General features: G+C 37.1%; 3 protein-coding genes across 5 annotated transcripts; 1 reads left to right on the top strand and 2 right to left on the bottom strand.

The window, feature by feature from the left end:
• Nucleotides 1-4: 4 nt before the first annotated feature.
• rb1 (retinoblastoma 1) lies at nucleotides 5-27,665 on the top strand. Of its 2 annotated transcripts, none has more exons than XM_017719864.2 (27): nucleotides 5-312; nucleotides 2,463-2,583; nucleotides 2,724-2,827; nucleotides 2,998-3,132; nucleotides 4,478-4,516; nucleotides 4,619-4,668; nucleotides 4,955-5,065; nucleotides 6,287-6,423; nucleotides 6,969-7,046; nucleotides 7,780-7,895; nucleotides 8,033-8,110; nucleotides 9,089-9,176; nucleotides 9,330-9,446; nucleotides 9,529-9,585; nucleotides 9,674-9,705; nucleotides 9,841-9,917; nucleotides 10,154-10,359; nucleotides 19,486-19,601; nucleotides 22,737-22,873; nucleotides 23,794-23,939; nucleotides 24,630-24,734; nucleotides 24,883-24,996; nucleotides 25,161-25,306; nucleotides 25,901-25,931; nucleotides 26,060-26,202; nucleotides 26,311-26,357; nucleotides 26,472-27,665. In XM_017719864.2, exons 1-27 carry the CDS (start codon nucleotides 203-205, stop codon nucleotides 26,540-26,542), a joined length of 2,712 nt encoding a protein of 903 aa, XP_017575353.1. In that variant the 5' UTR covers nucleotides 5-202; the 3' UTR covers nucleotides 26,543-27,665. The 2 variants fall into 2 exon arrangements, with proteins under 2 accessions (XP_017575353.1, XP_017575352.1); XM_017719863.2 differs by having other exon boundaries at nucleotides 7,777-7,895.
• LOC119265436 (lysophosphatidic acid receptor 6-like) lies at nucleotides 11,527-12,664 on the bottom strand. Its single transcript, XM_037546192.1, has one exon. The coding sequence runs from the start codon at nucleotides 12,558-12,560 to the stop codon at nucleotides 11,583-11,585; it is 978 nt and encodes a 325-aa protein (XP_037402089.1). The 5' UTR covers nucleotides 12,561-12,664; the 3' UTR covers nucleotides 11,527-11,582.
• Nucleotides 15,630-18,404, bottom strand: lpar6b (lysophosphatidic acid receptor 6b). 2 transcript variants are annotated; one of them, XM_017719866.2, is made up of 2 exons: nucleotides 17,993-18,404; nucleotides 15,630-17,809 (listed from the first exon to the last, which is right to left on the bottom strand). In XM_017719866.2, exon 2 carries the CDS (start codon nucleotides 17,801-17,803, stop codon nucleotides 16,763-16,765), a length of 1,041 nt encoding a protein of 346 aa, XP_017575355.1. In that variant the 5' UTR covers nucleotides 17,804-17,809; nucleotides 17,993-18,404; the 3' UTR covers nucleotides 15,630-16,762. The 2 variants fall into 2 exon arrangements, with proteins under 2 accessions (XP_017575355.1, XP_017575354.1); XM_017719865.2 differs by having other exon boundaries at nucleotides 15,630-17,827; nucleotides 17,993-18,401.

Here is a 27,665-nt window from a genome sequence, read left to right as displayed (position 1 = left end):
GAGTTTTCCCGCGGTTTGAGGCTGAGGTAGTAAGCTGTGGATTGTATATGTGCTCCTGTTCACTGAGTACACTCCATGTCCTGACATTTTATGACACTTATCCGTTTGTTTTAGTCAAAGTAAAGCCGAATCCTGCTGCGGATTAGTCGTAGGTTCTTTTTAAATCTCACTCCTGACGAGCGCGAAGTGTATTTTATTAGCAATGCCTCCCAAAAGGCGCACCGCCGGGACCCCGAGCAGGGAGCAGAAGTCCGGCAGCAGGAAGAGCTCCTCTCCGGACACTAAGCACAACTCCGTTGTCACCCCAGAGAAGTAAGAGTTCTGCTGCTCTTCCGACATCAGCCCATTCCCTGGTCTAAATAAGTCATCATTACGGCTCAGAGCGCCTGTCTGTCCGCTGTCTTCCTTTTAAGTGTGTCGGCTGTGGTGGCTAACTGGCTAGCTAAAGCTAACAAACAAACAGGGATGTTCAGTTAGCTTGATGGCTAACGGTGTTCCTTTGTTTTTAACCTTCCCATAGCATCTCGTAATAACATTAAATAGCTAAAACTGTGAACATGAAACATGGATGTCATGCTATCTTGGATAGCCGAATAAGTGTGTGTTTATCAGCAATAAACCGCTTGAGGACACATGTAACTGCTTTGTGTCTTTATTGGAGTGTTTGGTCTCAGCCTTTAGCTTCTGTAGCTAGGTAGGTATTTTTGGGCAATCAGAAGAGTGAATTAAAGTGGCTCACATACAATCTGAATGCAATTTGATTTGAATCAGACTTTTTCTTCTGTGCCTTTAATATTTTAATTAGTTTCCTGTCGAGTGCTATGTCTGTTTAAACAAACAGGCTTTTAACGCTCTACGTTGTTTAACGTTATGACTCTGAGCTTGGCTGAGACAGTTAGATTCAGATTCCTTTATTGATCCCAGGGGGAAATTGCAGGATTGATACAGTGGTAACTATAGTGTTTAAAATGCTTGGCCAATAGTCCAAAGAAGCTGATAGGTCATCACATGTTTGGTAACCAATTAAAGTACTGACATTACCTACTAATTCTAAAACCAAAGAACAGGCACAGACTTTAGAATGTCTGTGTCTGAAATGGTCCTCTAATCGCTGTACTCTACAACTGGTACAGGGAACAGGTTTTATGATTGTAGTAAACGGTTTTGGAAACTATTTCAAATGGGTTTGCTTATTGCTCTGTGATGGTATATTCCATCCCAAGACTTTAAACGTAGGTGACTATATCTTTAAAAAGAAAACCTTGCCATTTCCAGTTTGACCGTCAGTGTGTCATTCAGATACAATGTTTTTGTTCGATGAGATGAACAGATGGGGCAGTTCCAGTTTCCTGCATTTGGATAGTAGTAACTGTTGTACTGTGATCAAATCGGGCACTGACTAAATAACTAAACTATGTCAGAAAATTATGGAGTAGCTTACCACGTTATGCAAAGCTATGGTAAACTAGGCAACTGTGGCATTTGTTAGCTTCTGGTCGAGTTTTACTCAGCAGTATTCTCTAAAACTAGGTGAGCAAGTGGTTAGTAGATGGCAGCAGCCAGCCTCCTTTATTGAACAAAACAAGCACAACGTGAGATGTCTGCTCTACTGCTTAAAAATGGGGATGTCTGACCGCCCTACTATAAACATCATGCCACCAGTCCAGTATAATTTGTTGTAAGTGGGCTTGGTAATCCTACTCAGAGACGCTGTGTGTGAATCTTCAAACCAGACCACACAGTGCATTATGGGTATCCTCTATCGGCTAGGGTACATCAATTGTGCACTACTTATTGGGGTGCAGTGTGGGAGTGTTTCAGTGCACTGGTTCTTTTGCACTATGTTTTCTCATAAAACTATGAAACACAGAGCACCAAAATAGTGCATCCCATAATGGATAAGCTTTGGAGTTATGCTTTTATTGTCATGACTTTTTTTCTTTTTTTGGGGACCTTGGATCTCAGTCAAATATATGTATTTATATTCAACACACATAGAACATCTGTCTCTAACATTTATAACAATCGACTATGCAAAACTCACTGTGAACTGGAAATTATAGTGCATTTTCCTTCCATAGCAAGATGTATTTCTGAGCAAAACCTGATAACAAAGAAGATCTCTTAGCTATGCATTTACGCTCAGTGATCGGTTAGAGGGAAGGTGAAACATGAAACTGATGGTTAATATAAAATTATTTTCCCTCCATCAGTACATGTTGATGTAATAAAGTTTTTTTATGTAAGATTATGAGAAATTAATCATTTTGTCTTTTAAATATTATAAGTCATACTTGACCAAGACATGAACTAACAAGGTTAAAAAAAGATCGTTTTGATTTCATGTTTAAGACTTTAAGCTTAAAGTTTTTCTGATCACCCTATCAAGACAGTTACAGATATCTAACATGAATTGTGCAGCTACAGTTCACACTAGTATTTACCACTGTATATTTTGTCAGGCATGAAGAGAAGGATCCTGAGTTCATAACCCTCTGTAAGGACCTCTTGGTGACCAACTTGGTGTGTGATAATGCGTGGGCAACTTGGGAGTCGGTGGCAAAGTCAGCAGAGAAAGTAAATGTATGTTTTCCTCTGATTTTTGAAATGAAGTACTGAAAAGTAGTATTTATATCATCTATTTCCATGCAGCTTTGCATCATTGGTGTATATACAGTCTTCACAGTTTGTCTTTGTGTTTGTAAACTCATTTTTTGATGCAGGGCTCAAACAAGCCACTTTGGGGAGCATGCATATTCATTTCAGCAGTGGATTTGGAAGACATGTGCTTCACCTTTACAGAACTTCAGAAGGCAGTTGGACTGAGGTAAGTAGTCAGAGCACTACTATATAACGTAATAAAAGTTAACAAAAACAGATTTTTTTACATTTTGCTGTATTACGTTGGTGTTCATTTTAATGTTATAATGTTTTCCTGTTAATGCACAAAAACCCTGTAATAAACCTGGATACCAATCATGTGCAATTCCATTGCAGTTTGAAACAGTTCTTTAACCTAGTGAGGAAGATGGATGAGAATTTGGACACCATAAGCCCTAAAGTGAACTCTGCTGTCACAAAACTTGAGAAGAAGTATGAAGTGTCACTGGCGCTCTATCAGCGATTTGTGAAGTAAGGCTTATTCTGTGATTCTTGTTGATTTAACAGTGGCTAAATATGAGATTAATAAGACTTGACCTGATATAGTGTTGGTATTTTCGGAAAACGTTAAGAGCATTTTCACAATGTGGTATATTTGTGTCACATGATACAAGTTTGTGAGCTTGCAGGCAGTTTTATATTGGCATACTCTATATCTGTATTGAAATGAAAACAATTGTATGTTGGGTGTACACAGGTGTTCAACTATGTTCAAGGTTCCAGTATTCAAATACTGAAATCACAAGATAGCAAAAAAATGCCAAGTTTATTCTAAGAAAACTGTAAGATGTCTCTGACTTTTTAAAATTTGTGAGAAAGACACATGTATGTTATACTTTACTTCTTTGAAACATGAGCACATTAGCAAAGGCTTTAAACATTAAAGTTTGTCCTGCAATCTTATGTTCTACTTATTTCAAATTCTTTTCTTGTTTATCTTCTCACATCTGTCACCAAAAATGGCCAAATGTGAAGAGAAAATGCAAGAATATAATGAAAGCAGCACTGGTAGCTGTGAAGTTGATCTGAGTAACACAAAATTTGTGAGGTCACTAATGATGGCTGCACTTGAGTTGGTTTTAACAAGACAGCTCTTATATTCAGTGCTACAGGCTGAAATCTGCTCAAGATACGAATAGATAGGGAAAAAAATATGGTTCTGTTATACTGTTGTAGTAATAGTTCTGGTCAGATAAGGATGTACAGTGGCTCAAAAAGTTTTTAGACATCTTTGCCATTTTTAAAAATGCACCAATTATGTTAGGAAGCGAAGTGGTGTGTACTTGAGACAAACCATTCCGAGGCAGTAATGTTGTTTTTCGCTAATTATTCTTTTAAAAGGCAAATACTTGTCATTTGAGCAGTTTCTTTGAAGTGTTTTTTAAACTCTTTGGTCATCAGAACATCTTGCTATTCCGTTTTCTTCATTACCGTCTGAAGTACATAAACATTTGATTGATTACAAAAAAGCACTGCTTTCTTTCTTTTTGCTTTCTGTATTAACTTCCTCTGTGAGTTCTTTAATCTTTTCCATCTCAAAGTGGCAACAACATTTCCACTACATCCAGCACTGTTTGAGGTGTCTAGTTAACATCCTAACAGGCAAATCAGCTGGCCCCAGCTCAAGTCTGTTTTCTGGATTTGTTGAAAAACTCTGTTCAACTGCTTATTCTCTGAATGAAATAAAGGGGAAGATTGTTAGCACATTCTGGTGTATGTTGGGTGTAATGGCAGTATGTCAAGTGTTATACTGAAAGGCATATATAGCAAGTTGATTTGACTTGCACTTAGTTCTTACTTTCTTATCTTTCCTCAGGACATGTGCTAAAATCTACTCTGCGCCTGATGAAGCTAAGTAAGTAGAGTGCTTACTGTTTCTCACAGTTTGTCGTTGTATATTTTGATCAGCTTCACTAAAGATCAGATGGTTCTTTAATTGACCTCTCTTCTCACCCAGGAAACAAGAGCTTTTGCACACTAGCTGGATTATGTTCCTTTTGGCCAAAGGTAGGTCATGTCGTTAGTGAAACATACTCAAGCTGACAGTAATTGTTCTAACTGTACTGATACCGCAGTATATGTTTTTTGCAGTCTTCTGGTCATTTTCTCCAATTCCTAGAATGTTATTTATCAGTAATGTGATACTTTTTGTTATTACTAGTTGTGTGCCACTGAATGTCCGTGTAAGTGAGTTTTCCCCACTGCATATTTCCAGCGGATGTGTGCCAGTATCAGTCAGCCCACACTTCAGTCTTATGTTTCATATCTTTGCTGTGTCTCCTTGATTGCACAGGAACTGTTCTGCAGATGGAAGATGACCTGGTGATAGCCTTCCAGTTACTTTTGTGTGTTTTGGAGTTCTGCACCAAGCGCTGCCCGTCTGCTCTTCTTCAGCCTCTGTACAGTGAGTAATGTTTCTGTGTGTCAGGTTTAAGATCGAGTATCACTCTGGTTACAAAACCTCATGTTTCTGTTAAGTCACTCCATCAAACTGTTCTGTTATTGTTATTATGATGATGTCTGCTTACAAGCAGATTGAATACTCTTTTTCACTTGCACTCTTTTGGGCACATTCTCTCACGTGTGCTCTCTTTCACGCTCTGTCTCGTAAATCTGAAATGCTGGAAGAAATGAAAGGCTGAATTGTTTTGTCATTTTTTCTTTCTATCTTTGACATACACACACACACATATACTAAATTGTTTAGTACTAATTGTAACTTTTTTTTTGTATTTACGAACACTTTTTTTTTTTTTATATTCAGTGGACAGACCATTTTCGATTTATTTTTAAATGTGGATTTACTTATCCACTTATCCACAAGCCTTATCTCTCAAAAAGATTGTCATGTTGCAACCAAGAGTTCTCTCTTTTTGCCCAGGTTCTGGACATTTATAAGTAACTCTAATATTATCTGTACTATTGCTTTAATAACTATCTGTAATCTAATATCTTCAAAAAGGATGAAAAGAACCCAAGAATATGAACAAAAATGAAAAAGCATTAAAAAGGAATGAAAAAGTCTTCAGCTGCTGAGTTCTTGTTGAAGGAAGGAACTGGCCTTTGCTTTATTAAACATCAGATGGCAAGATGGTTCCCAGTCAACCACAATGTGAATATCATCTCAAAACATTCTTTTTTATTCCCCTCTGGGGGGAAGAGGTAATCTCCCCTCCCCAGTTACACAGATCCATACCATTTTAGTCCCCATCATGTCCTTACACCTTTTTTGGTAACGCATATGATGTCTTTTTTTAAAACCCACTCTGGTCTGATCTTACCAGATTGTTCTCTCCTTAAAGGGCACACAACTCTCCATATGCGTACAAGAGTGAACCTCTTATATAAGATAACATAAAGCTATAACATAAACTGTCTTCTGGTACAGCTCACTTCTGTGCCCCCAGACACTTTTCCCCCATTAGAGAGTCTACTGCATACAAGCCATAGTCTGCTTCTTTATATTACCTTATTAGGAGGGGTCTATAGTCAGCCAATGTTTACTTTATTGATTACTAATCAGGAATATTTAATTCAGTTTTTCCCATCAGTCAGGCCCTGAAGTTTATTGTGAAAGGTCCACTGTTTAATGTTTGAATCGCACCTCCTTTTTCTTTATTATCAGGGTCAGCAATCACTACAACAGCCCAGAGCCCTCCAACTCGGACTTCTAGACGTAGTAAAGCCAAGCCTCGTCCCCCTGAGGTGGATGTGCAGTTGCTTGAGACACTCTGCAAAGAGAGCGACTGTAGCATGGATGAGGTCAGAAAATCCAAACATATATTCAGCCAGTGGACAGCTTGAACATTTAATGTGTAAATATGTACTCTGTATAAAATCAAATTTTTACTTTATGTTAGACAAAATTTTCTATTCTCATGAAAAAAATTCTATTTTCAAGTGTATTTAGGCTGGTTGAACATCTTTGGTGTAATTTAGGCTAGTTGTGAAATCTTTTGGTGCCTTAGAAAGTTAGAAAATTGCTGCAGTGCAGTTATCCTCTGTATGCTGCATCTTTTTCTGTTTCTTTGTCATGCTGTACTTAAACTTCAACAGGAGCTTTGCTTAAACTCTAGGCTTGTTGTCCAGTTATTAAGCTTATATTGTGCAACTACAATGAATTATGCAGTCCCTACAAGATTACAAAGCTGCTGTGAAACTGCTGGGTAAGATATGTAGTTATGGGTGTGAGAACGGAAAAACTGGACAAGTTCTTAGTTTGACAAATTATGTGAGGGGTAGTGTATGTTTGATCTCTTAGGTGCCTTTAAGATGTATTTTGATCACAATTCCTCTTCTAACTGCAGGTGAAAAATGTGTACCAAAGCAGTTTCTCTGCCTTCTTGGATTCCATGAACTTGGCAGGATCACAGGAGCTTCCATCTGTAAGAGCATCTACAGCCTTTTATGTTTAGTATACTAAATGAATTATTTTGTTAATATATTTTGCTTGCTAGTTGGGCACTGCTGGCTGACTATATCATATAGGTAGAGCATGTTTAACAGGCCATAAGCCACTGAGAAGTGAAAATTCATTAACATTGCTGATCCTGTGATAGTCACTGGTCTGTAGATTCTTTGTTTATAATAGTTGGGAATAGTTGGAAAATTCAACTTAATGCCTTCCTTAGGAAGAGAACAAGGAAATGTATTCTTTCTGCTTAACTGTACTTTAATTTCCTATTACATTCACTTAGTTATGAGCTACTCACATAAAGAGGTTTAGTAGATGCTAAAGACTGCTTTTATTGCATGGTTTACAACATTACTTAACATTACTCTTGTATTCATGTTGCCTGTCAAATACCCATAAGCGTCTGTGAAATGGGTTCTGATTATGTGCAGTGATGAAAGTTACCTGAAGTTAATATTTGCTTTGAGCTAAATTGTTACACCTGCTGATGAAAGTAATGCAAGATGAGTCCCTCTGCATTATCAGTTGCATGGCAACTATAAGTGCTTATGGTTGGAGAGTGATTACATCCATCGTTTTATGGACTGGCTTTTTACGAGAATCAGCAATATTGCTGCTTATTTAACAAAATGCATGTGTGTGTCAGACCAGTCTTTTCTAAGAAATACTGTAATTTTCAATATTTGACCAATGTTTTAAAGCAGGCATGTGTGGACACTTTCTCTGAAGAATATGAGAAACTATACCACAAAAACAAGGATTTTGATGCAAGACTCTTCCTGGTTGATGATGAGACGCTCAGCTTAGGCAAAGTGGACACGTATGTATTAATCATTAATCTGTTTCTGATGTTGAAAAACTTATAAAAAATAATCTTGGTACAACAGTTGTTCTTTTTCTTTACCCATATTCTTGCATTTATTAACATATCAGGTGTATATTGTACCTTTCTTGTAGTCCAACTGTGGAGATAACTCCAAGAAAGAATCAGTCTGGTGAAGAGAGCGTTCCCATTCCACCACAGACCCCAATCAGGTAGGTGATGGTGTTTTATTAAGTTATGTGTTTTTTGTTTGTTTTTTTGTTTGTTTGTTTCTTTCATAAAATTTTATATATATATAATTTTCTTTACTGCAGTGTGGAAAAATTAAACATTCTAACTTTAAGTACTTTAGTCAGTGCTTTATTCAAAGGGCCTAGATAATGGAAAATTGGCTTTTCCTGTAAATACTGTTAAAATTTAAAACAGCATTCACTCCACAGTTTACACAACATGTGTGAAACAGATGTCATTTTCATGTTTCAGCCCAAAAACAAGATTTAATTCTTAAGGGAAAAATGTGTTGCTTCTTGTTAATATCACTGTTTAATGAAAGAACACATTCTTATTTATGGAATAATAACATTAATAAAGCACAGCATAAATTAACACTGTATTCAGGCAGATTTAGTTTGTGATAATTATATTTGGCCATGATGTGACAATGTTTTGTTGGCCCTACTACATGTGATATTTTGTGACTCTGGAATGCTGCAACTGGCTAAGAGGGTTGTGTCCTGTCACTCAGACCCAGACTAAATCCTTGAAATGTCGCATTCTGTTATCTGTGGCTGGGAGAAATTACTTAGATAATTGACGCTGTTCTCTTGGAGGGGAGGATGGCTCAGTTTCTCTCCTGTTGATCTTCTGGTGATGATAATTAACGGGGAGATCATCAGGATAAAATAAAAAAAACTAACTAAATAAAATTATGAGCCCGAGTTATTAGCATATGCATAAAGATAACACTTCACCAGAGACCACTTTTCGTTATTGATCTATCTGTCTTGGTTTGAATGTAGACAGAATGAAAGTTAGTCAGCTTCATTTACCTCCTCACATAGTAGCCCTAGCACATTCTTTGGTGCATTTTCTTCTGTGTGCTTCACAAAATGCATACCTGTGATGGCGAAATGTTTTATGTACTCCAGTTTTTGATGGTTTCTAAATTCTTTATTCCTTTTCTTGTCTAGAGCTGCTATGTATTCGATACAGCAACTGAGGGGTGAGCTGACCTCAGCCAGTGATCAGCCCTCTGGCAATCTTATTGTTTACTTCAAGGTACAATTCTGACTAAAAGAGCATCAGCAGATTTTATGTCCTGTGGCCAACACTTGATTCCACGTTGAGGAAAATTTAGACCATATATAATTGTTTCTAAAAGAGTTAACTATTTGTTAAGCTCCAGTAATAATGAGTATACATTCCTTTCAGAACTGCACTGTGGACCCATCAGAAGAGATCACTAAGCGAGTAGAACAGCTGGGTCAGATCTTCTGCCAGAAATTTGCTGAAGCTGTTGGCCAGCGCTGTGAAGGCCTTGGCAAAGAGGTACCAAAACGATAATCCCAGATAATCTATAATTTTGTTTGTGGAAAATAAGGAAACTCACATTGTTGTTTATGGTTTGCAGAGATTTACTCTTGGTGTCCAGCTCTATTACAAAGTCATGGAGTCAATGCTGAAATCAGTGAGTATAAATAGATTCAAATATATTCATTTACGATTTCTCCTCTCTTTCATAACTGTCTCTCTGATGGCTGCAATATTGTTTTTAGGAGGAAAAGAGGCTCTCTGTGCAAAATTTCAGGTAAAAGTTTAAATCCTTATTACTAAAATTACATGTCAAATAACTTTTGTGTCATATTAAGTGTCTTAATATGAGCATGGCAAATCCGTGTCATTTTCTTCATAGAGACACTGAATTTTGACCTTTCATTCACAGTAAACTCCTCAACAATGCTACATTCCATACCTCACTCCTTGCCTGTGCACTCGAGGTTGTCATGGCAACTTATGTTGGTGAGCTTGGTTAAAGATACTCAATTCTTTAGTTACTATAAATGATGGCACAACCACAAGTGAATGCTTTTACTGAGCTTTGTTTTGGTATGAATGATCAGTCTGCAGTCACGAATCACTGAGTATAAATTTGATCTATCTTACTTACAGAAAAATAGCATATTTAATGCATTTCCTGTAAAACAAGAAATAATTTGCAGCCATGCTTTAATTACCTATGTGATTGCGCACTCTAGGAAATTCCCTGAAGAATGGGAATGAAAATGGGAATGACACTGACCTGTGCTTCCCCTGGATTCTGGACGTTTTCCAGCTTTATGCTTTTGACTTCTACAAAGTGATAGAGAGTTTCATCAAAGCAGAGCCCACACTAAAGCACAATATGATTGAACACTTGGGCCGATGTGAGCAGCAGATCATGGAGAGCATTGCTTGGAAAGCGGTGAGTTGTATTTATTTACCCACTGCATAATCCAGGTGTTATGCTGTGGTTAAAAATAATATTAAAGCACGGACAATTTAGTGGCTTTTGAAGAGAAAATGAAAAGGTATATAACATTTTAGCATAGAGAAATGTAAACTATCAGTGACCACTTGCTGTTGTTATTTCAGAATAGGTCTTTATGTATGAATCATCTTAAACCAGCAGTTTCTTCTTTGTGAAGGTTCTTAGTCCAGCACAGTTTGGGCTTTCCTTTCTCAATAATTGGAATTGACCCATTCACACTCCGCCCACAAATGCTTTGCACAGTTGGGCTTGCTGAATTGTAACTTTTTAGCTCAAAATTTATTTTTAACAAAATCTGAAAATTATTTTTTTATGTGTATGAAAGGTCCACTCTGTTATGGCTGATCCGGTGTAGTTCTAATGTTAACATGGTGGCAAAGTCTTTTGTTTCTGTGACTAGAACAAATAAAATTTGATTATTAAAATATCCAAAAATGAAAGTCATGAAAGCACATGCTGACGTACACTGTTTTATCAGTGCCAAGGAAAACAGTTTTATTTATGAATGCTAGCGAAGTCACCATAAGCACACAGGGGCAGCACTTCTAAAAAGAGCAAAATCTTCCTGCACACAAAAAACATCAGATGGTCCTTTCTCATCAAAACTGTAGCAATATATCTGCAGTAATCAAGGCTAGGGCTGTTGTGACTCCAGACCTAACTATCTGTATTTGAGTTCTAATTTGTGGAAATTATATCAGCTTTAATTGCCCGTGTCATCCTACTGCTCTGGGTTGTTAGCTTTCTAAGAATAAACGTCAGGGTTCTGGCTCACAAGCCATCCAACAAAGCCACCTCAACTGCACCAAGACATTCAGAAAATACAGCTAGGTTTAGCACATGCCTGGATATAAACAGATTTTTTGAATGCCGTAAAAAAATCTTCATGTAAAATCCAAATCAAGATCACCCCCCCCCATCACTGTCAAGAGTTGACCAAAAACCTTTGATTTGCTAGAAATTCAGTGTTATACAGTGAATCAAAACTTACAGTTTGATTAGGTTGAATTTTTGCCAACAGCCAGTAAAGTGGGTCCAACCTCACAACATTTCGAGCATGGGTAGGAAAATTGGATAACCTCAGCTTAAATGTCCATTTAATGTTGTTGAATTAAGTCTGTCCTTTTCATGCTGTTTTTCTTGAAATAATTCCAGTTTCACTGGCTGCCACTCCCCCTGTTGCCAGCAGCTTCTTTGTGCACTAAGCTGCTGGAGAAATAGTAGATGAGAGGGTTGAGGCAGCAGTTAGTGCTGGCTAGGGAGAGCACCACAGGGTGCAAGGCAGTAGTGACTTTAGCCAGGCTGCAGATTGGCCATACGCCTGTGTGAGTGAGTGTGTAGCCCAGCAGGTTGATATGGTATGGAGCGAAGCAGAGCAAAAAGATCCCCAACACCCAGTAGATGACTGTGAGGGTCCGTCGATGCCGTACTTTCCTGCGGTGGGCCAGCCTACAGAGTACGCGCAGGATGCTGCAGTAGCTGAAAAGCAGCAGTAGTGCAGGCAGCAGGAAGACCATCTGTACCACACCCAGCGTGACCAGGATGAAGGTGCGGTGCCGCTGTGAGGAGGGGTCCAACAGGCAAGGCTGGTGACTCATAGAGGCTGCAGAAAGCAGGAAGGGCAGAAACAAGCCTAAAGCCAACACCAGAAACCAGATGCCTGAACTGAGCATGTGGGCCGTCCGTACCCGCCTCAGCTGTTGCTGCAGAGGGTGCACCACTGCAACGTAGCGGTCTACCCCTATGCATGCCAGAAAGAAGATGCTACCATATAGGCTGATGTACTTGAGAGCAAAGGTCAGCTGACAGAAAGTTCTTCCAGGAGACCAGGTACTGTTGTGGGACCTGTTATAGTAGTAATAGATCCTGAGTGGAAGCGACACTATGAAGAAGAGGTCTACTACAGCCAGGTTTGCCATGTAGACAGCAGTGCTAGTCAAGTTACGTGGAATGAGCCACAGGCGGCGGAGCGCCATGAGGTTGCTGGCCAAGCCGAAGCTGAAGATGAGGCTGTAGGAGATCTGGTAGTAGGAGAAACGGTAGCTAGTGTCCAGTGTGCAGTTGAATGACCTCAGTGTGATGGTCTTGTTCATCAGATCCATGGCTGTATTACTGTTCTTCTCGTTTGTCTGCATCCGTCAAGTCACTTGTATTCTTCATCTCAGGGATGAATGACTAACTGTCTGTGGTCAGAGCCACAATGACTGAGCTGGTCAAACTAATCACACTGGTAATCACAAAGAAGTAGCCTGGTAAACATTAAGGTTCCCCACTCTGTTGACTTTAAATATTTGTGCAGTGCACGGGTGTAGGCGCCCTTTGGCCCTTTGTACAGCCAGCTGTGATTGTATTTAGCGTCTAATTGGGTGTGTCAGCTGCTCTGCAGGTGTCAGTGACTACAGTGTTTGACACATACTGAAGCAAGAGGAAATGTTCCATTTCAGTTACAACTTCCTCTCCTGTCTCTGCTGATTTTTTAACATTTTTTTTATTGATCTTATTATAGCTTGGAAAAGGTTCATTTTCATGTCATGTGTTGGTTTAGAGTACTGGCTTATATAAAAAAATAAATAAATAAATCGAAAGACATGAATTATCTGTTGGCCCAAACAACATTACAGGGTTTGAATTCTTAGTATCATCAGTATTTCTAAACAACTAATGAAATATACATTTCTTTAAAGCATCATATCAGAATGGCCCTCACAGTTCCCTAACATGAAAAAGTCCCTAGATTGCTAAAATTTTGTGAGTTGATTTTACACATGCAAGACAGTGCAAGACAGCCCAAGTGTATTAACTAGAGTAACAGCTAGAAGCTTTCCGCAGGGAACAGAGGGTGAAAATTCCTAAATCATTAACATAGAGACTATAGCTGGCTAGAAAAAGAATTTGCAGGCTGACTAAGGGAGATACTAAGTACTGACTTGGCAGGGTGTCCAAGGTTTTTCATATGCCACTATATTTGTGTTTAATTAACTGTTTAATTAAAAAAAAAGTATCACTTAATTAACTAAATTACTGTTTTAGAGATGTGTTTTTCTTTGGACAGTGTTATATTTGACTGTTGTGACATTTAACAGTACTTTAGTTTCTCTGCACTGAAAAGTATGCTTTCACATCTCCAACATATCAACATTGGTTGCAGATACCATGCGAGGCTCTTTGTGTGGTAATGCCATTTCCAACTTCCTCTCCTACTTTTATTGACTTAAAGGCATCATATTTATTTTAGTGTATGTTTAGGGTCTGGTTGTCCTACATTTATTTCACAATCAAGTCAATAATGATTACACAAGGATTACTATTTTTTTAGTATAAAGATTATTAAACCATTTATTTCCAATGTGCAGAGCTCATAAATTTAGGCTTACCACAGCAAGTCTGAGAAATTAAATGGCATTGCATTTTATATTCATTAATTAATATACACAATGAATTAGATTACCAGTTTGCTTTGCTTCCATCGTTGTGAGTATTGTCATTAGTGTCTGAGCTGGCTGACCAGTTGATGATGCTCCGTGTTCACTGTCTGTCTGCAGCATTGTGTCTTTTAAAGGATATCTCATGAGCAGGCAAGCCCACATTTATGACCAAATATACGTGTATATATGCAAACAAAGATGTCAGTCTATTTGAGCTCCAGTTGATGATTCTTCGCAAACAGGTTCAAATCATTTGCTGTGTTACTTAAATATTGTTATTTAGTAGCTTCTCAAGAAATTTGAATGAGATTTTGGCAAATTGATTGGCCTTCATATCAGTCATATAGTCGCAAGCAAAAGTTTGAACACGTTGGGTCAAATGATGTTTTGATAAATAAATGAACACGTCCTCACACACTTAAGACATGTGTCCACAAACTTTAATGGATAATTTGTAAACACAACAATAGTGCTGTAACTTATTTATTCAATTTGACCAAGGGGGCACCTACTTTTTTTTTTTTTTTTGGCTAGTCCAATTGTTTTGCACTACTTTATTCTTCCCCCATAAGCAATCTGCAGCCTTTTGAGTAAAAACCTAATTGAGGTTTTTTCTTAAAGGGATGGAGATATCACATTTTGTACTTTTAGTACTTGAAATATTGCACACTCTAAGGATATTTCTTCGTATATTCCAGATGAGGGATATAGGGCTGAATAAATCATTGAACAACTGGCAAGTTGAATGACAATATTTTTAATATGGCTTTACATACTTTGCATGCTTTGTTGTTGCTCTGTGATCCAGCAAGTAGGTTTTCTTTCTGTCTGAGGTTTCTTGGGGATGTGCATTCAGACTAATTTTGATATTCAGTTATCCATAACAATTCATTAATGGATACCTGGTTAACCACGGGGAAAGAAAAACATCAAAACAATTAAACAAATAAGTAAATAAATGGAGTCCAGCTAGTGACATCACATATAAATAAAACAATGTGTAGCCACAACTTAATATGGCATGGGAATGAGATAATTAAGCATTGACCACAGCTTGATAAAGCATGATCTTGTGTTATTTATCAGAAATATCTGATCATTGTTTTATGGAGTAGGCTTGCATCAGCTAGAGTAGGTAGCCACATCCTTGGTAACATGCTCATGTTCAGGTACTCATACTTACAATCTTGCTGGCACAAACAAGCAAAACGGATGAGTTTTCCTAAATTTTTGGTCTGTATATTTTTTTTTTCATTGCAGTCTTCCTAAAATGAAACATTACAAATAAGGAATAGTGATTTCTAAATTTGGATACTAGCACCTCATAGTTAACTGGTTACTTGATACTAGGCAGTTTTATTTTGCTTGTTGAGCAAGCAAGTTGCAGTGGCATCTCACCACAGAGAGGACAGTGAATGAAAATGAAAACAGAATAATTACAGTTGGTACTGTGCAATTTTGAGTGCCTAAGCTGACTTTACCCCACTTTACAAACACTAAGGTTAAGGTAAATGTTCAGAAATAATCATCAATAATATTTTTTTTGTGAGAACATCAAAATATAGCTTTACATCTATAGTGTTTCATCTAAAAAGCATAGATATTAAATACAGACCTACGATAGACAACATTGCCATCATCTGCCTTATTCTTTTCCCTGTAGCCTTTTCTAGCTTTTGTAAGTAAAAATAATTTTGGTTATTGTGACCTAGACAAAAAAAAGCTCATCAAACTGTGCCCTGTGACAAATTGTAAAATATCAAGCTTACAAAGCACACATTATATCACAGTACAGATTTTAATAGTTAAAAAAATATATATATATTGGGCAAAACATTTTTTAATACATACAAAATGTTTAAAGCAACACAAAATGTGTTACAATGGATAACATGGGTAAATGTGTCATTTAACATATCAGTTTTTAGAGTGTAGGGGTCAGCAACATGGCAAAAACTGTCAGTATTTGAGGACTTTTTTCACAGTTCACAATATGCATCAGAGAAGAAAAAATTGCCTGGAGTACATGGCTTAATAGAAATTTAATGACTTAATAGAAACATTGTGGGTTGTTTTTTTTTTTTTTGGAGCTTCAGCTCTCACCTCTGAGCCCAACTTTTAAACACTGCTTCTTTCTGTAGCATTCACCTTAACGGTGTGTCCAGCATATATTTGTGTAACATAACAAAATCTCCAATACATCCATCCATGTGCATATAGTGTTCAAAAGCTTGGGATCACTTGTATTATTAATAATTTATGTTAGTTTATTCAATAATGCTTATACATTGTATATGCCAATACACTAAATTGGACACCTGAATGTGTGTTGAGATTTTTTTTAAACCAAAAGTCATTAATTGATATACTGTAATTATCATTTACAGTTTTGTTCATAATTTAACTGCCTAACATTTTATCACAGCTTGAAAAATGAGTTCATTATTCTGTTATTCTGGACACACCTAAAGTTTCCTATTGTTTTTTTTACAGGTTCATACAAATGATCTGAAACCTATGATGTACAGTATAAACAACGTAATAAAATAATTGTATACATCTGTACAGCAGAATTAGACTCCAAGCTTTTGAACATTTGTAAATAAAACCTAGAAAAAAAATGACTGTAGAATGTTATGAGACCCTGTGATTAGCTTAAAGCTATTTTTCTGTAGTTCAACCTACAGTTAAAACAATGGAATGGAAATGTAAGGGAGTACTTAATATGGCACCCCTATTGTCATCATACTGGCATGCAACATACATTTGTACAAGCAGGTATTTGTTCACTCAAAAGCATAAAATAAACAAACATTTAAAAGACAATTGTAAACACTTTCATGGCACCACAATAAAAAAACTGACACAGAAGTAGAGCCATTTCTCCCCCGCTCTTCTGGTGGGTGATGATCTCATAATGATGACTCATTGAAGAGTTTCTGTCTTATAGACTTGCTCACTGACTCTGTTTCCGTGCCATCACCGTGCTTTATGCTGCTCTGAGCAGCATAAGACTTGCGCTTGATGGTGTTCTGAAAGGTTTCTGAGGTAAAGTAGTAAATAATCGGGTCAAAGCAGCAGTTTGTCACTGCAATGCAAAAGGCAATGGGGTAAAATATCTTAACTACTGTTTCCACGCCACAGTTCTTGATGGTTTTACTCCGGACTAGAGCGTAAAAGACTAGATTGACATTATAAGGAATGAAACATAAACAGAAGACGAGTAAATGCACCACGATCATTCGCAAGACCTTGGTCTTGTTTAGCTGCCCTTCATGTTTAGCGGTGCTGGGATTGCGTAGGATCCTAACAATCCTAATGGAGCAGAAAAGATTGATCATTACTGGAATTACAAAGCCCACCACCTCCATGAATACTACTACTTTCGATAATTTGGACTTCCATTGGTCACTGCTGTACTTTTCAAAGCACTTGACAGAGGTATTGTTGGGGGTGGTGGTGTTATTGTTGTTCCCTGATGTGTCCAGTTGAAATCCTATTGAGAAGCTCCCTGACAGCACAAAGAGCCAGATTACACAGCTGGCGATTATTGCTTTTCTTTTAGTCCGCAGTGACCTGGAAGCAAATGGGTAAACGATTGCCAGAAAGCGATCTGCACAGATACAAGTGAGGAATAAGATGCTACTATACATGTTCGTGTAGAATAGTGCAACTGAGATTTTGCAAAGCATGTCTGCAAATGGCCAGTGCTTGTTGATGAAATAGAAGATTCTGAAAGGGAGACTGAGTACAAAGAGTGTGTCGGATACAGCCAAGTTGAGCATATATATGGTGGTTTCATTCCGTTGTTTAAGAGTAAAACTGAATATGTACAAAGTCACCATGTTGAAGATCAGTCCTAGTATAAAAACCAGGCTGAAAACTATGGCATATAAAATGTATTTAAAATCATCGTTGATGTTGCAGTTCTCCTTTATGCTGTTGTCTGTCATCTTCACCTAAAGATAAAATTGTCCCTTCACATAGGGACAAATAAGAAATAGGTGTAGAGGTTAGTTTTGTGATATTTCAATATAATTTATCAAACATGACGTGTTCTTAGAGGAGTTTTGTTAAATTGATTTTGTAGTCATAACCTCTGCCTTGCACATGTTCTTGCTGAAGTACATATAAGCGCCTACCTTCTGTCCTGATTTTCTCCTCCTCTGGTTTAGTCAGCAGGAAATGACGCTGTAAACCTCTTTCAATCCATAATTTCAAATGATTCTTCTGTTTTCAGCATGGTCTTCAGTTGGAGACTTTGTATCTGCCTTTGTTCTTGTTGCTTCCTCTTCTTGTGAAATGTTGAGCTGAGCCTATTTAAGCCTGGCTTTTCCTTTTTGTTAGTGGCAGAGCTGGGTATGGTTACATTCTTTTTGCTCCTTGAACATGTCAGCTTCAGCTGCTAGATCTTGCTGTTTCCTTTTCTGTGGTAGATTCTGTAGATTCATAATCGCACTGTAGCTCATTCCCCAACTCTGCGAACATAGAAATAACCCAGCGTTATCGACAGACAGGCTGAAATGCTTTTTGAGGGGAGGAGCTGCAGCATGTGACCCTTCCCTTCACGCTACTCCTCATGGTTCTTCTTTTTGAAGTGTGTAAATACTGATCACTCACAGTACTGTTCATCACACAGGAAACACTGTATGACTTGGCCAATGGTCTTTGAACTTGTACTGTATAGCACAATCGTATGACCTTATTTACACATTTTATTTTCATGTTTTGCATATTACAGTATAGTAGTTGTGGTTTCTTATTCTCAAGCCATGTACTACAGCAAAACAAAAGAAGAACCGCTCCAAAGTTCACAGAGAAATAACCAGTCCAGGCAACCACAACATGATTTTTTACTCACTGTCAAGCATAGTTCTTTACAGAATAATGAAAAGCTCTGTGAACTGTTGGCCAGCTATTTTACAGGGGCTAATGTCAGGTCACTTAATTACTATTCATATGGGATTAGCTAAGTATTGTAATTATTAAGACATGTAAAATGATCAACAGAATTTCATGACTGATGGTCTGTTGTGTTCATTTACTACAAAGTTAGGGTAAATTAGGATTATATTAATGGTTTGAATTTGTTTTCTAGTTATGAGCAGCCAAACGTTCTGGAGTGACTGTAATACTTAAATCAATTATGCAATTTATCCAGATTTTGTGTCAAACATTAATAAACATTATAGACCTTCAGTGGTAAAATTACATTAACCCAGCCCCCCCTGTTAAGTGAATGCCGTCCAAATAGTACTTTACTTACATGAATAGTGCAAGTGACAGCAATGGGGTAATATCTACAGAAACGTTTTTACTTGGGCTATCCGGACTTAACATTTACTCCCACATTAATTCCATTACATATTGGGCCTTGTGAGATAATAGCTTTGTTGCTTTATGTGTCTAGGTGTGGTTACCAAAAGGATAGTGTAAAGGTTAGACAGTTCTTTAAGGTTGAAAAAGAGGAAATACAGACTGTTTGATACATTGATGCAATTAAGAAGTTACTAAAGCCTCAGAATGATTTAGTGAGGAAGTAGCCCAGAAGGATAATACAGTGTACATCAGTGGTATTTGAAGAATGTTGATGTATTTATCTCAAAAGCAGATGACATTTAATTTTTTTTTTTAGGATTCTCCACTGTTTGAACTCCTGAAGCAATCACGTGAGGAGGGGCCTGGTGAACAAGCGGAGCCTCCCGCCACTCTGAACCAGCCTCTACAGCACAACCACACTGCTGCTGATCTGTGAGTGTGCCAGTGGTCAGCGATTTGCGAAGGGGGGTCAGCAGAGGAAAATAATGTGTATTCTGTGGTACAACATACTGCAGAGTTCCGTTCTACTCCTTACTCCCCTGTTTTTCTTCAGTCCATGTATTTGTATGTCATTATCAGATGCTACAATAACTTTAGATTCAAAGTCATTTAGATTTTTTGGTTTGGAAATGTGGGTTATTTATGCTGGTATTGGATGCATCCATAGTTTCATTTAGTTTGTGCACAGATATGTTTATGTTATAGTGTGAGTTTCATCTTGGTTGTTTGCATTGCTCATGTAAAGGCATATAATGCAGTCTAGTCAAATGAGTATCTTGAAGCACAACGCGTACTTGCATACTTGAAAATGCGCCAGTATTAACATGCAGTACCACGTGTTGTATATGTAGAGAGATGCATTGTCCTATAGTGTTACCTCACTACAGCATGTTCTTTTGAATAAAACATTGTTTTTATTGATAATTTTACATAAAGAAGCAGTCTGTGAGGGTTGTGTTTCACACATCAGCTCATTTTCGTACACTGTGAGCTTATTAATCATAGACTTTGTCTTTGCACAATGGTCTATGCACACGGACAATGTGAGTCACCAAAGAACAAGATTTCTAAAATCATGCAGTCTATTTAGAGGGCGTTCAACTGCACCTCAAATAGCCAAAAGTACAACAAGATGTAAAACTTGAGACCAGCGCTCTTTGGATGTGTTAGCCTTGTATCTGGTTACTGTTGTCACTGTTCTGCGGAGACTGTTGCTGGCAGAGATGGGTGAAGGGATCAAAACTATGAAACTTAACTACTTACAACTGTACTTTTCTGGCATGTAGCAAAACCCACTAGCTAGTGATCTTCATTTAAAATCAGCTAGATTTTAATCATTTAATTGTGAAAATACATTGCGTACATATTTATTTACCCTAACAAATATTTGATCTAAGTAGATTGCTCAGTATGTGTCGGTATTGGCAAGTGCTTAAAATGTGCTTAGTCTGAAAAATGGCATTAATTTGTGCTCGTCTAAAAGAAAACTTTGTGTTGATGAAATTTACACTTTGTGCTTCTCGTTTCAGTCTTTTTATTGAAGCAAAACAGAACTGCACAGTAAACAAATCAGCATTCAGAATTCTGAGCGTATGCATGTTTAAAAGATGCTTTTATTTGTAAAGCAGAGAAATAACATCTGAAGGAGGTATCTCTACATATTTACCAAAGGGTTGAATCAAGAGCAATTATAGTGGCAGGTGAAAGTAATAATAAAACTAGGAATGTTGAGCACTTGAAGCTGCATCCAGTTATTATATTTACATATAAATATTTACACACACACACACACACACACACACACACACATATATATATATATATATATATATATATATATATATATATATATATATATATATATATACATACATACATACATACATATACATACATATACATCAAAAGAAAAAGTTACTGCAGAGGAATTGGCCTTTTTTGCCCCGTCTTCTTTAGTCCCAAAGCATTATAACATTATTGTTACTGAACCTTGTTACTGTCCACAGTTTTAAGATGGCTAGCAGGTCACATCCTCTAATGTTCTCACTAGTTTGTGCTGTTGTAAGTGAATGGCTGGACTTCACCTGTCTTGCAAGCAAATAGGCACATAATGCTACCTTGTGTGCTGAAGAAGCACTTGTGTAAAGATTTTCAGCTTCCTTCTGTTAGTGATAAATTGAGGAACAGAGTAACAGCTTAATCAAATACAACAGTACCACAGGTGAAAAATAATAATTCAAACAAACAGTCTTGATGTCGTTTTATCAACCAGACCTAACAATCTTCTCTGAGTTCCATTCTGTATGGCTTCTCAGCTGTGTGGTTGTCTGTGGTGTGATTTCCTCCTTGTGGATGTGCAGTTTAGCTCTTGCTAATTAGTGGTTTGTACTGGCTTTACACTAATCCTGCACATTGCATGATGTGTTGTAAGTGCTCCCTGTTTTTGGTGTAAATTAGAAAGAAATTTGAAAGTGTATATGTTACTGTTACAGTATGAGTCAAGCACTTGATTGAGCTGTAGCTGGGTGAAATATGGCCACATGCAGAGATCAGTGCTGGTGTTTGGCCATCTTTTATTTGCGAAAGAACTGCTTCCCATTGTTTAACCAATAAAAGGAACCAGAAACTGCATTAGAAACTTCTAAATTTGAGTGTGAATTGTTTGACATTGTTGCTTGTTGCTGGTTGAAGAGAACCTGAATCTGAAATTTCAGTGACGGGTATGCCAGAACAAATTTACAAGGACTGACTGAGTAGTGAAAGAAAACACCTTTTGATAAAAAAAAATGTAAACCACACTCATTTAAGTTAATACCTATCAAATTTCCTGAAATATTATTACAGCAAATATTGATGTAACTTTTAATTAAGTTTATCATAATTCAGTTGAACATTTCTGGTTTGTGAATAATTATCTGCTGATCATTTTAGGACTGAAAGCTTTACATGTGGTCAGTGTTCATAGGAAGTTGGTTAACAAATGCTCAGTCCTTTAATGAAGCCACATGAGGATTTTGTGCAGCAGTAGAGACTTGTGGTTGGGTTTGGAATTTCCTGATCAACATCTTATCTCTATGATGAGACTATTAAAATGGCATCCTCTCGAATTACTTATCTCAGTTGTTAAAATAGGGCCAGCTTATTATTATCTGGATCTTTTGTTTAATGGGGAAAATACCAGACTAGATGTTAGTGTGGGTGTGTTGATTGTATGTAATTATCTCTTTTTGTAGACAAATTATCATCGCAGTGACAGGAAAATGAGAGAGACTTGCTGGGTACAGTTAGCTAGTTCTGATGAAATCTTTTGTTCCATTTTGTCTGTTTAGGAAGAAAAGTTATGTTTGATTTGGGAAAACTACAAAAAATGTTTAGATCTGTTTAGAACCCTCTGCATTTGAATTGAGTAATATTAATAGGACTTAAGTGTTCAAGTAGTTTCAGTTAATAATGAATTTAAAATAGAGTAAACGTATTTGTGTATGAAGAATGTTAATGGATTTATTTTACGAGAAGATATTAGTTTACACACTAATCTACTCTTACCATTACTGCCTCTTTTCTCAGGTACCTATCCCCACTGCGGCCCAGTCGTCGAGTCCCAGCTGCAGAGGTAGATACTTCAGCTGTGCCCTCATCCCAGCCTCCTGTCCCAGGCACCAGACAACACCGTTCCAACTCTCTGAGCCTCTTTTACAAAAAACGTATGGCATCCCTGATCTTTTATAGCTTTTGACAAATTCATGGTATGCTGTAGAATATATTGTTCACTTGGGCTTTTGAAACCAGGCCAGATGTGCAAGCTGTTTCTGTAATTGGTGTTCAGCACAGATAGTAATCGCAACACTGCTTCCTTTTCATCTTAATTTCAGTTCTATGCACATGAACATGGTGTTTCCGTAGTACTTTTTTGTAACATGTTTTTGAAAGAAATACAGTGCTAATAAGCATCAAGTATAGTAAGAAACAAGCCCACAACCATGTCACTAAGCTGCACCTTCACAGTCCAAAGAGAAAACAATAGAGAGGTATTTGTCAGATTAAATGCAATCTGTTATAGCATTTGTTTTATTCTTAGAATCCATGAGACTGATAACAGAATTGTCCAAAGATTACTCATTTTGATGTATAATAAACATGGATTCCATGCCAAACTAAGGCATTTACATGTATCTGCCTATTCAGTCTAACACAGTTTAGCCCTGCCCATTCATGTTTAAGCGTTTCAGCCTGGACTGTTTCTTGAATGAGACCCAACACAGTGCAGCCAATCAGAACAAAGATCATTTACCTACATCAATCTTTTGGTACCTAAAATACCAAAAACTGCCTGTTTAATTCTAAGATATTTGCAAAATGATCATGGAGAAATGCTGTTCTTTGGTACATAAAATCAAACAGTCTGTTGCAGGTGGACATCAGGGGGACAAATATAGGACATGGGTTCTTTAATGTCTGCAGTATTTTGACTGAAGTCAGAATATGATACCATTATTCATGCTAAAGGAGACAGATGAGCTCATCAGCCTTCCTTAAAATGTAATTTTGAAATAGTGAAAGGGGCAGGATTTTTGCTTAATTCTCTATTTAACTGATTGCTGCTTCTGATTCTTTTTTGGTGTAGTATACAGAATGGCCTACCTGCGGCTGAAAATGCTTTTCTCACACCTGCTGACTTCTCATCCTGAGCTGGAGCACATCATATGGACTTTGCTTCAGCACACGCTCCAGAATGAGTATGAACTCATGAAAGACAGACACCTAGACCAGGTATTACCTTTACTACTTCAGGTTAACATAAATTGAAACTATTTTATATAAGCATTGGAGTGTGTGGTTGTTGGCACAATACCACTTCTCACTTTTCCACTTTTTTCAATACTTAAACTTTAAATGTGGGCCAAAACAGATCTTATATTACATAAGATCTATAACTATTCTATATAATCTGTAACTGTATTTAAGAGATTATATAGATTAGTTATATATCTAATAATCTATAACCAAGCAATTATACTCAAACTACTCAAACATACTACTAACTCACAAAAAGTAATACACAGCTTACGTCACATCATTCAGTGTGAGTGCTGTTTCAGCCTAGATTTGTTACTGCCTTGGAATAATTTTCTTCCTTTCAGATGTCTGATCCAGCATTTCTGCTGATATTGGTCCAAACTGATGCCTGGTGTTGAATCAGTGCCATCTCTAGCAACTGTTCAGCTTCATAAATTATTTTTTGATTGTCATTTATTATTTTTGGTGGGTTATTCTCTACATTCATGTAATTTAATTGACTAGACTAATTGATTTGAAAGCAGACACAATACACTTTGGACAGCTTGCTGGTTAGACATTTTGGAGATTTTCATGTATTGACCCAGAAATATTCTCTTAACTATAGGTGGTGGAAAGTGGATGGTAAATTTAAAGGTAACTTCACTTCTTATTTTATTTCAGCTCATGATGTGCGCTATGTATGCCATATGCAAGGTAAAGAATGTGGATTTGCGCTTTAAGACGATTGTGACTGCATACAAAGAGCTTCCCAATACAAACCAGGAGGTGAGAGCCAATTACATTACAACTGCAACTGTTTATACTATGGATTTAAATCAAGTGTTCAGATGCTTTTCCTTAACTATGTAAGTAATGAATTAAGAGAAACTGTTTTTTTTTTTTTTTTTTTTTTATATATAAATAAATTCTCTAGATCTTCAAGCATGTTTTGATCAGAGAAGGCCAGTATGACTCCATCATTGTCTTCTACAACCTGGTGTTTATGCAGAAGCTGAAGACCAATATTCTGCAGTACTCCTCTCCTCGGGTGAGACGCGCTGTTGCAGCTTTTGCTTCCTCTTTCCATCTTACCATGCACTCTGATGCCTCCCTGTGGTTTGAAACTTTATTGAAAACATTGCTTTTTGCAAGTGCAGAAGCATAGAATTATGTGTATGTACTGTTAGAAATATTTTAATGCTTGTCTCCTAGCCACCTCCCCTGTCTCCTATACCTCATATCCCCCGGAGCCCATACAAATACCCCAGCTCTCCCCTGAGAGTGCCTGGCGGGAATGTCTACATCTCTCCTTTGAAGAGCAGCCGCATGACTCCATCAGCCATGACTCCTCGATCCAGGTCAGTGCTCATGTCTGTTCCAAAATTATTAAAATTTTTAACGCCTGCTGCACCAGCCCTCAAATATAAAAAGCCCAAACTGTGCCGCCTCTAGAATTTAAACTAACTTCAGAAGATATTTTCATTCATTTGAACATAGTTTTTTTCATCCCCTAAGTGTCAGTGCTTTCAGTCTGCATGCATTCTTTATATTGAATGCATATTCAGGCAGATTATTTTTAGAAATGTTTTTAATCACAAAGTTAATTAATATAATTAACATTTGCTCAGATTTGAATTCAGTAACATTATTTTTATCATGTTCATGGTTTAGTGAACTTTAAATCCTGAACTTTAAAAATCATGATTTTCATAGAGTGAATACAGCTCTGATCTAGCCTGGAACTATGTATGGTTTGAATGGTTTCACATTAACATGTTGTGTGTTAACTTTTACAGTACTGGTAAACAATTATATAGTGTGTAACAAGTTGTATTTGCATATAATATACCATGTTGTGCTGCGCTTGCACCCAGATGTCTGCTTGGGTATCAATAGAGTACATCCATCTATCTATATTTATCCACTGCTTTCTTTCATCATTTTTCTTACAGGATCCTTGTATCAATTGGTGAATCATTTGGGGTAAGTGATTTCATATCCATGTGTCACAGTGCACAATGCTGCTGTTTTCTTACCCATGTGTCACAGTACACAGTGTTATTGTGCATAAAGTGCATTGTCTAACATTTGTTCCTTTGCCATGTTTATAGACATCGGACAAATTCCAAAAGATCAATCAGATGGTTAGCAGCACTGATTGGTCCCTGAAAAGGAGGCTAGAAGGAGACTCCACCCCCAAACCACTGAAACGATTACGCTTTGATGTGGATGGACAAGATGAGGCTGATGGGAGGTGGGCCACTCAGCCCTTCATTCATAAAGCTGTATTTATTTGAGTGTAACAAAAGACACCAGCTGTTATCCATGTTCTTTATCATGAAGGTTTGTTCTGTTTTTACAGTAAATCAAATGGCGAGTCTACACTGATCCAGAAGCTGGCAGAAATGAGTAAGTTGCTCTGAGATTGACTCGTCTGGGTTGTTTTTTTCCTTCCCTTTTTTTCAATAGAACTCCAATAGTTGCCTAACATGTTAAATAGTGTCTTTTGTCTTGCGTTCTCAGGCTCAGCTAGGAGCCGCATGCAGGAACAGAAACTGAAGGAGGAGGCTGAGAAAGAGGACCCCGAGCCCTGATAAGTGTGTTGTGTTATCCGAAGCCTGCATTCATTCTTTTTTTTTTTTTTTTTTTTTTTTTTTTTTTTTAATGTTCACCAGTTTTAACTTTATCCTATGGGTCTCATTTTACAAGTTACTTGAAGTGTCTAAAGATACGTTTCAGAAAACCAAACCTGAGAGTGAATACTAGTTAGCACATCCGCAAGCATATTACAAACAGATTTGAAGAGACAGTGTCATAGGTTTATAATTTTATAGGTTTATAATTTGGGGGTTATTTTCAGCTGTCCCTGTATCCCCCCCGAAGGAAATGGTTGTCATGCAGCCTGGAGACTTCAGAAGTGTTTTTTTTATATATATATTTTTGTCAACGTTGATTAGTTCCTTAAAGTCTTTTCTCTGTTCCATGATTCAGTCCGACTGAAAACTTCAAGCATTATGTGAGAACAGTGCGTTCAAAGAGGGACAAAATGTGTCTCAGGATAAATGATTATTTTAAGGGTTGTTGAACAATTTTCTTTACATTTTTAATAGCTTTTCAACATATTCATGGTAAATATAACATCATCTACAAGTCTGACTACTATATTACACGTATACATAAGCCATAATAAGCATAATCATGTATATGGTAAAGACAATATTGCTTTGTAATGAAAGGGGAAGACAGAAACATCCCTTGCACTCATTGTGTAGCAGTGGTCTAGAGTTATTCTAAGCTTTAGGCCTCTCCAAAGTATAGAATACCCTAATTGCCTTGAAATTCTTTCTATACTATGGACATTGTGGAAGCTTCTCAGAAACTGTATTTTTGTCCTGAAACATTGTTTATGTGGTAGGATTAATTGATTCAGTGTTGGTTTTATGATATGAATGGGGAGTGTTTGTGTTTCTGTGTGCGGGCGCATGTACATGTATTTCTTTTTAATATATAACATTTTTTATTTGCTTCCTGGACAGAACCTTTTGTTATTGAACTGTTAGTTATTAGTATTGAGTTTATGTACTTCTGTCACTTTGTCAAAAAAAAAAATCAGTTCATCTACTGAGGTTTGTTAATTACAGACTTAAGATTGTTATATTAATATGTATGACCATCTTAAATGATTGTCTTTTAGATAAAATAAACTATAAAAATATA

Source organism: Pygocentrus nattereri, chromosome 16, assembly GCF_015220715.1.
Source record: "Pygocentrus nattereri isolate fPygNat1 chromosome 16, fPygNat1.pri, whole genome shotgun sequence".
NCBI lineage: Eukaryota > Metazoa > Chordata > Actinopteri > Characiformes > Serrasalmidae > Pygocentrus > Pygocentrus nattereri.
This window is presented reverse-complemented; position numbering and strand designations above follow the sequence as displayed.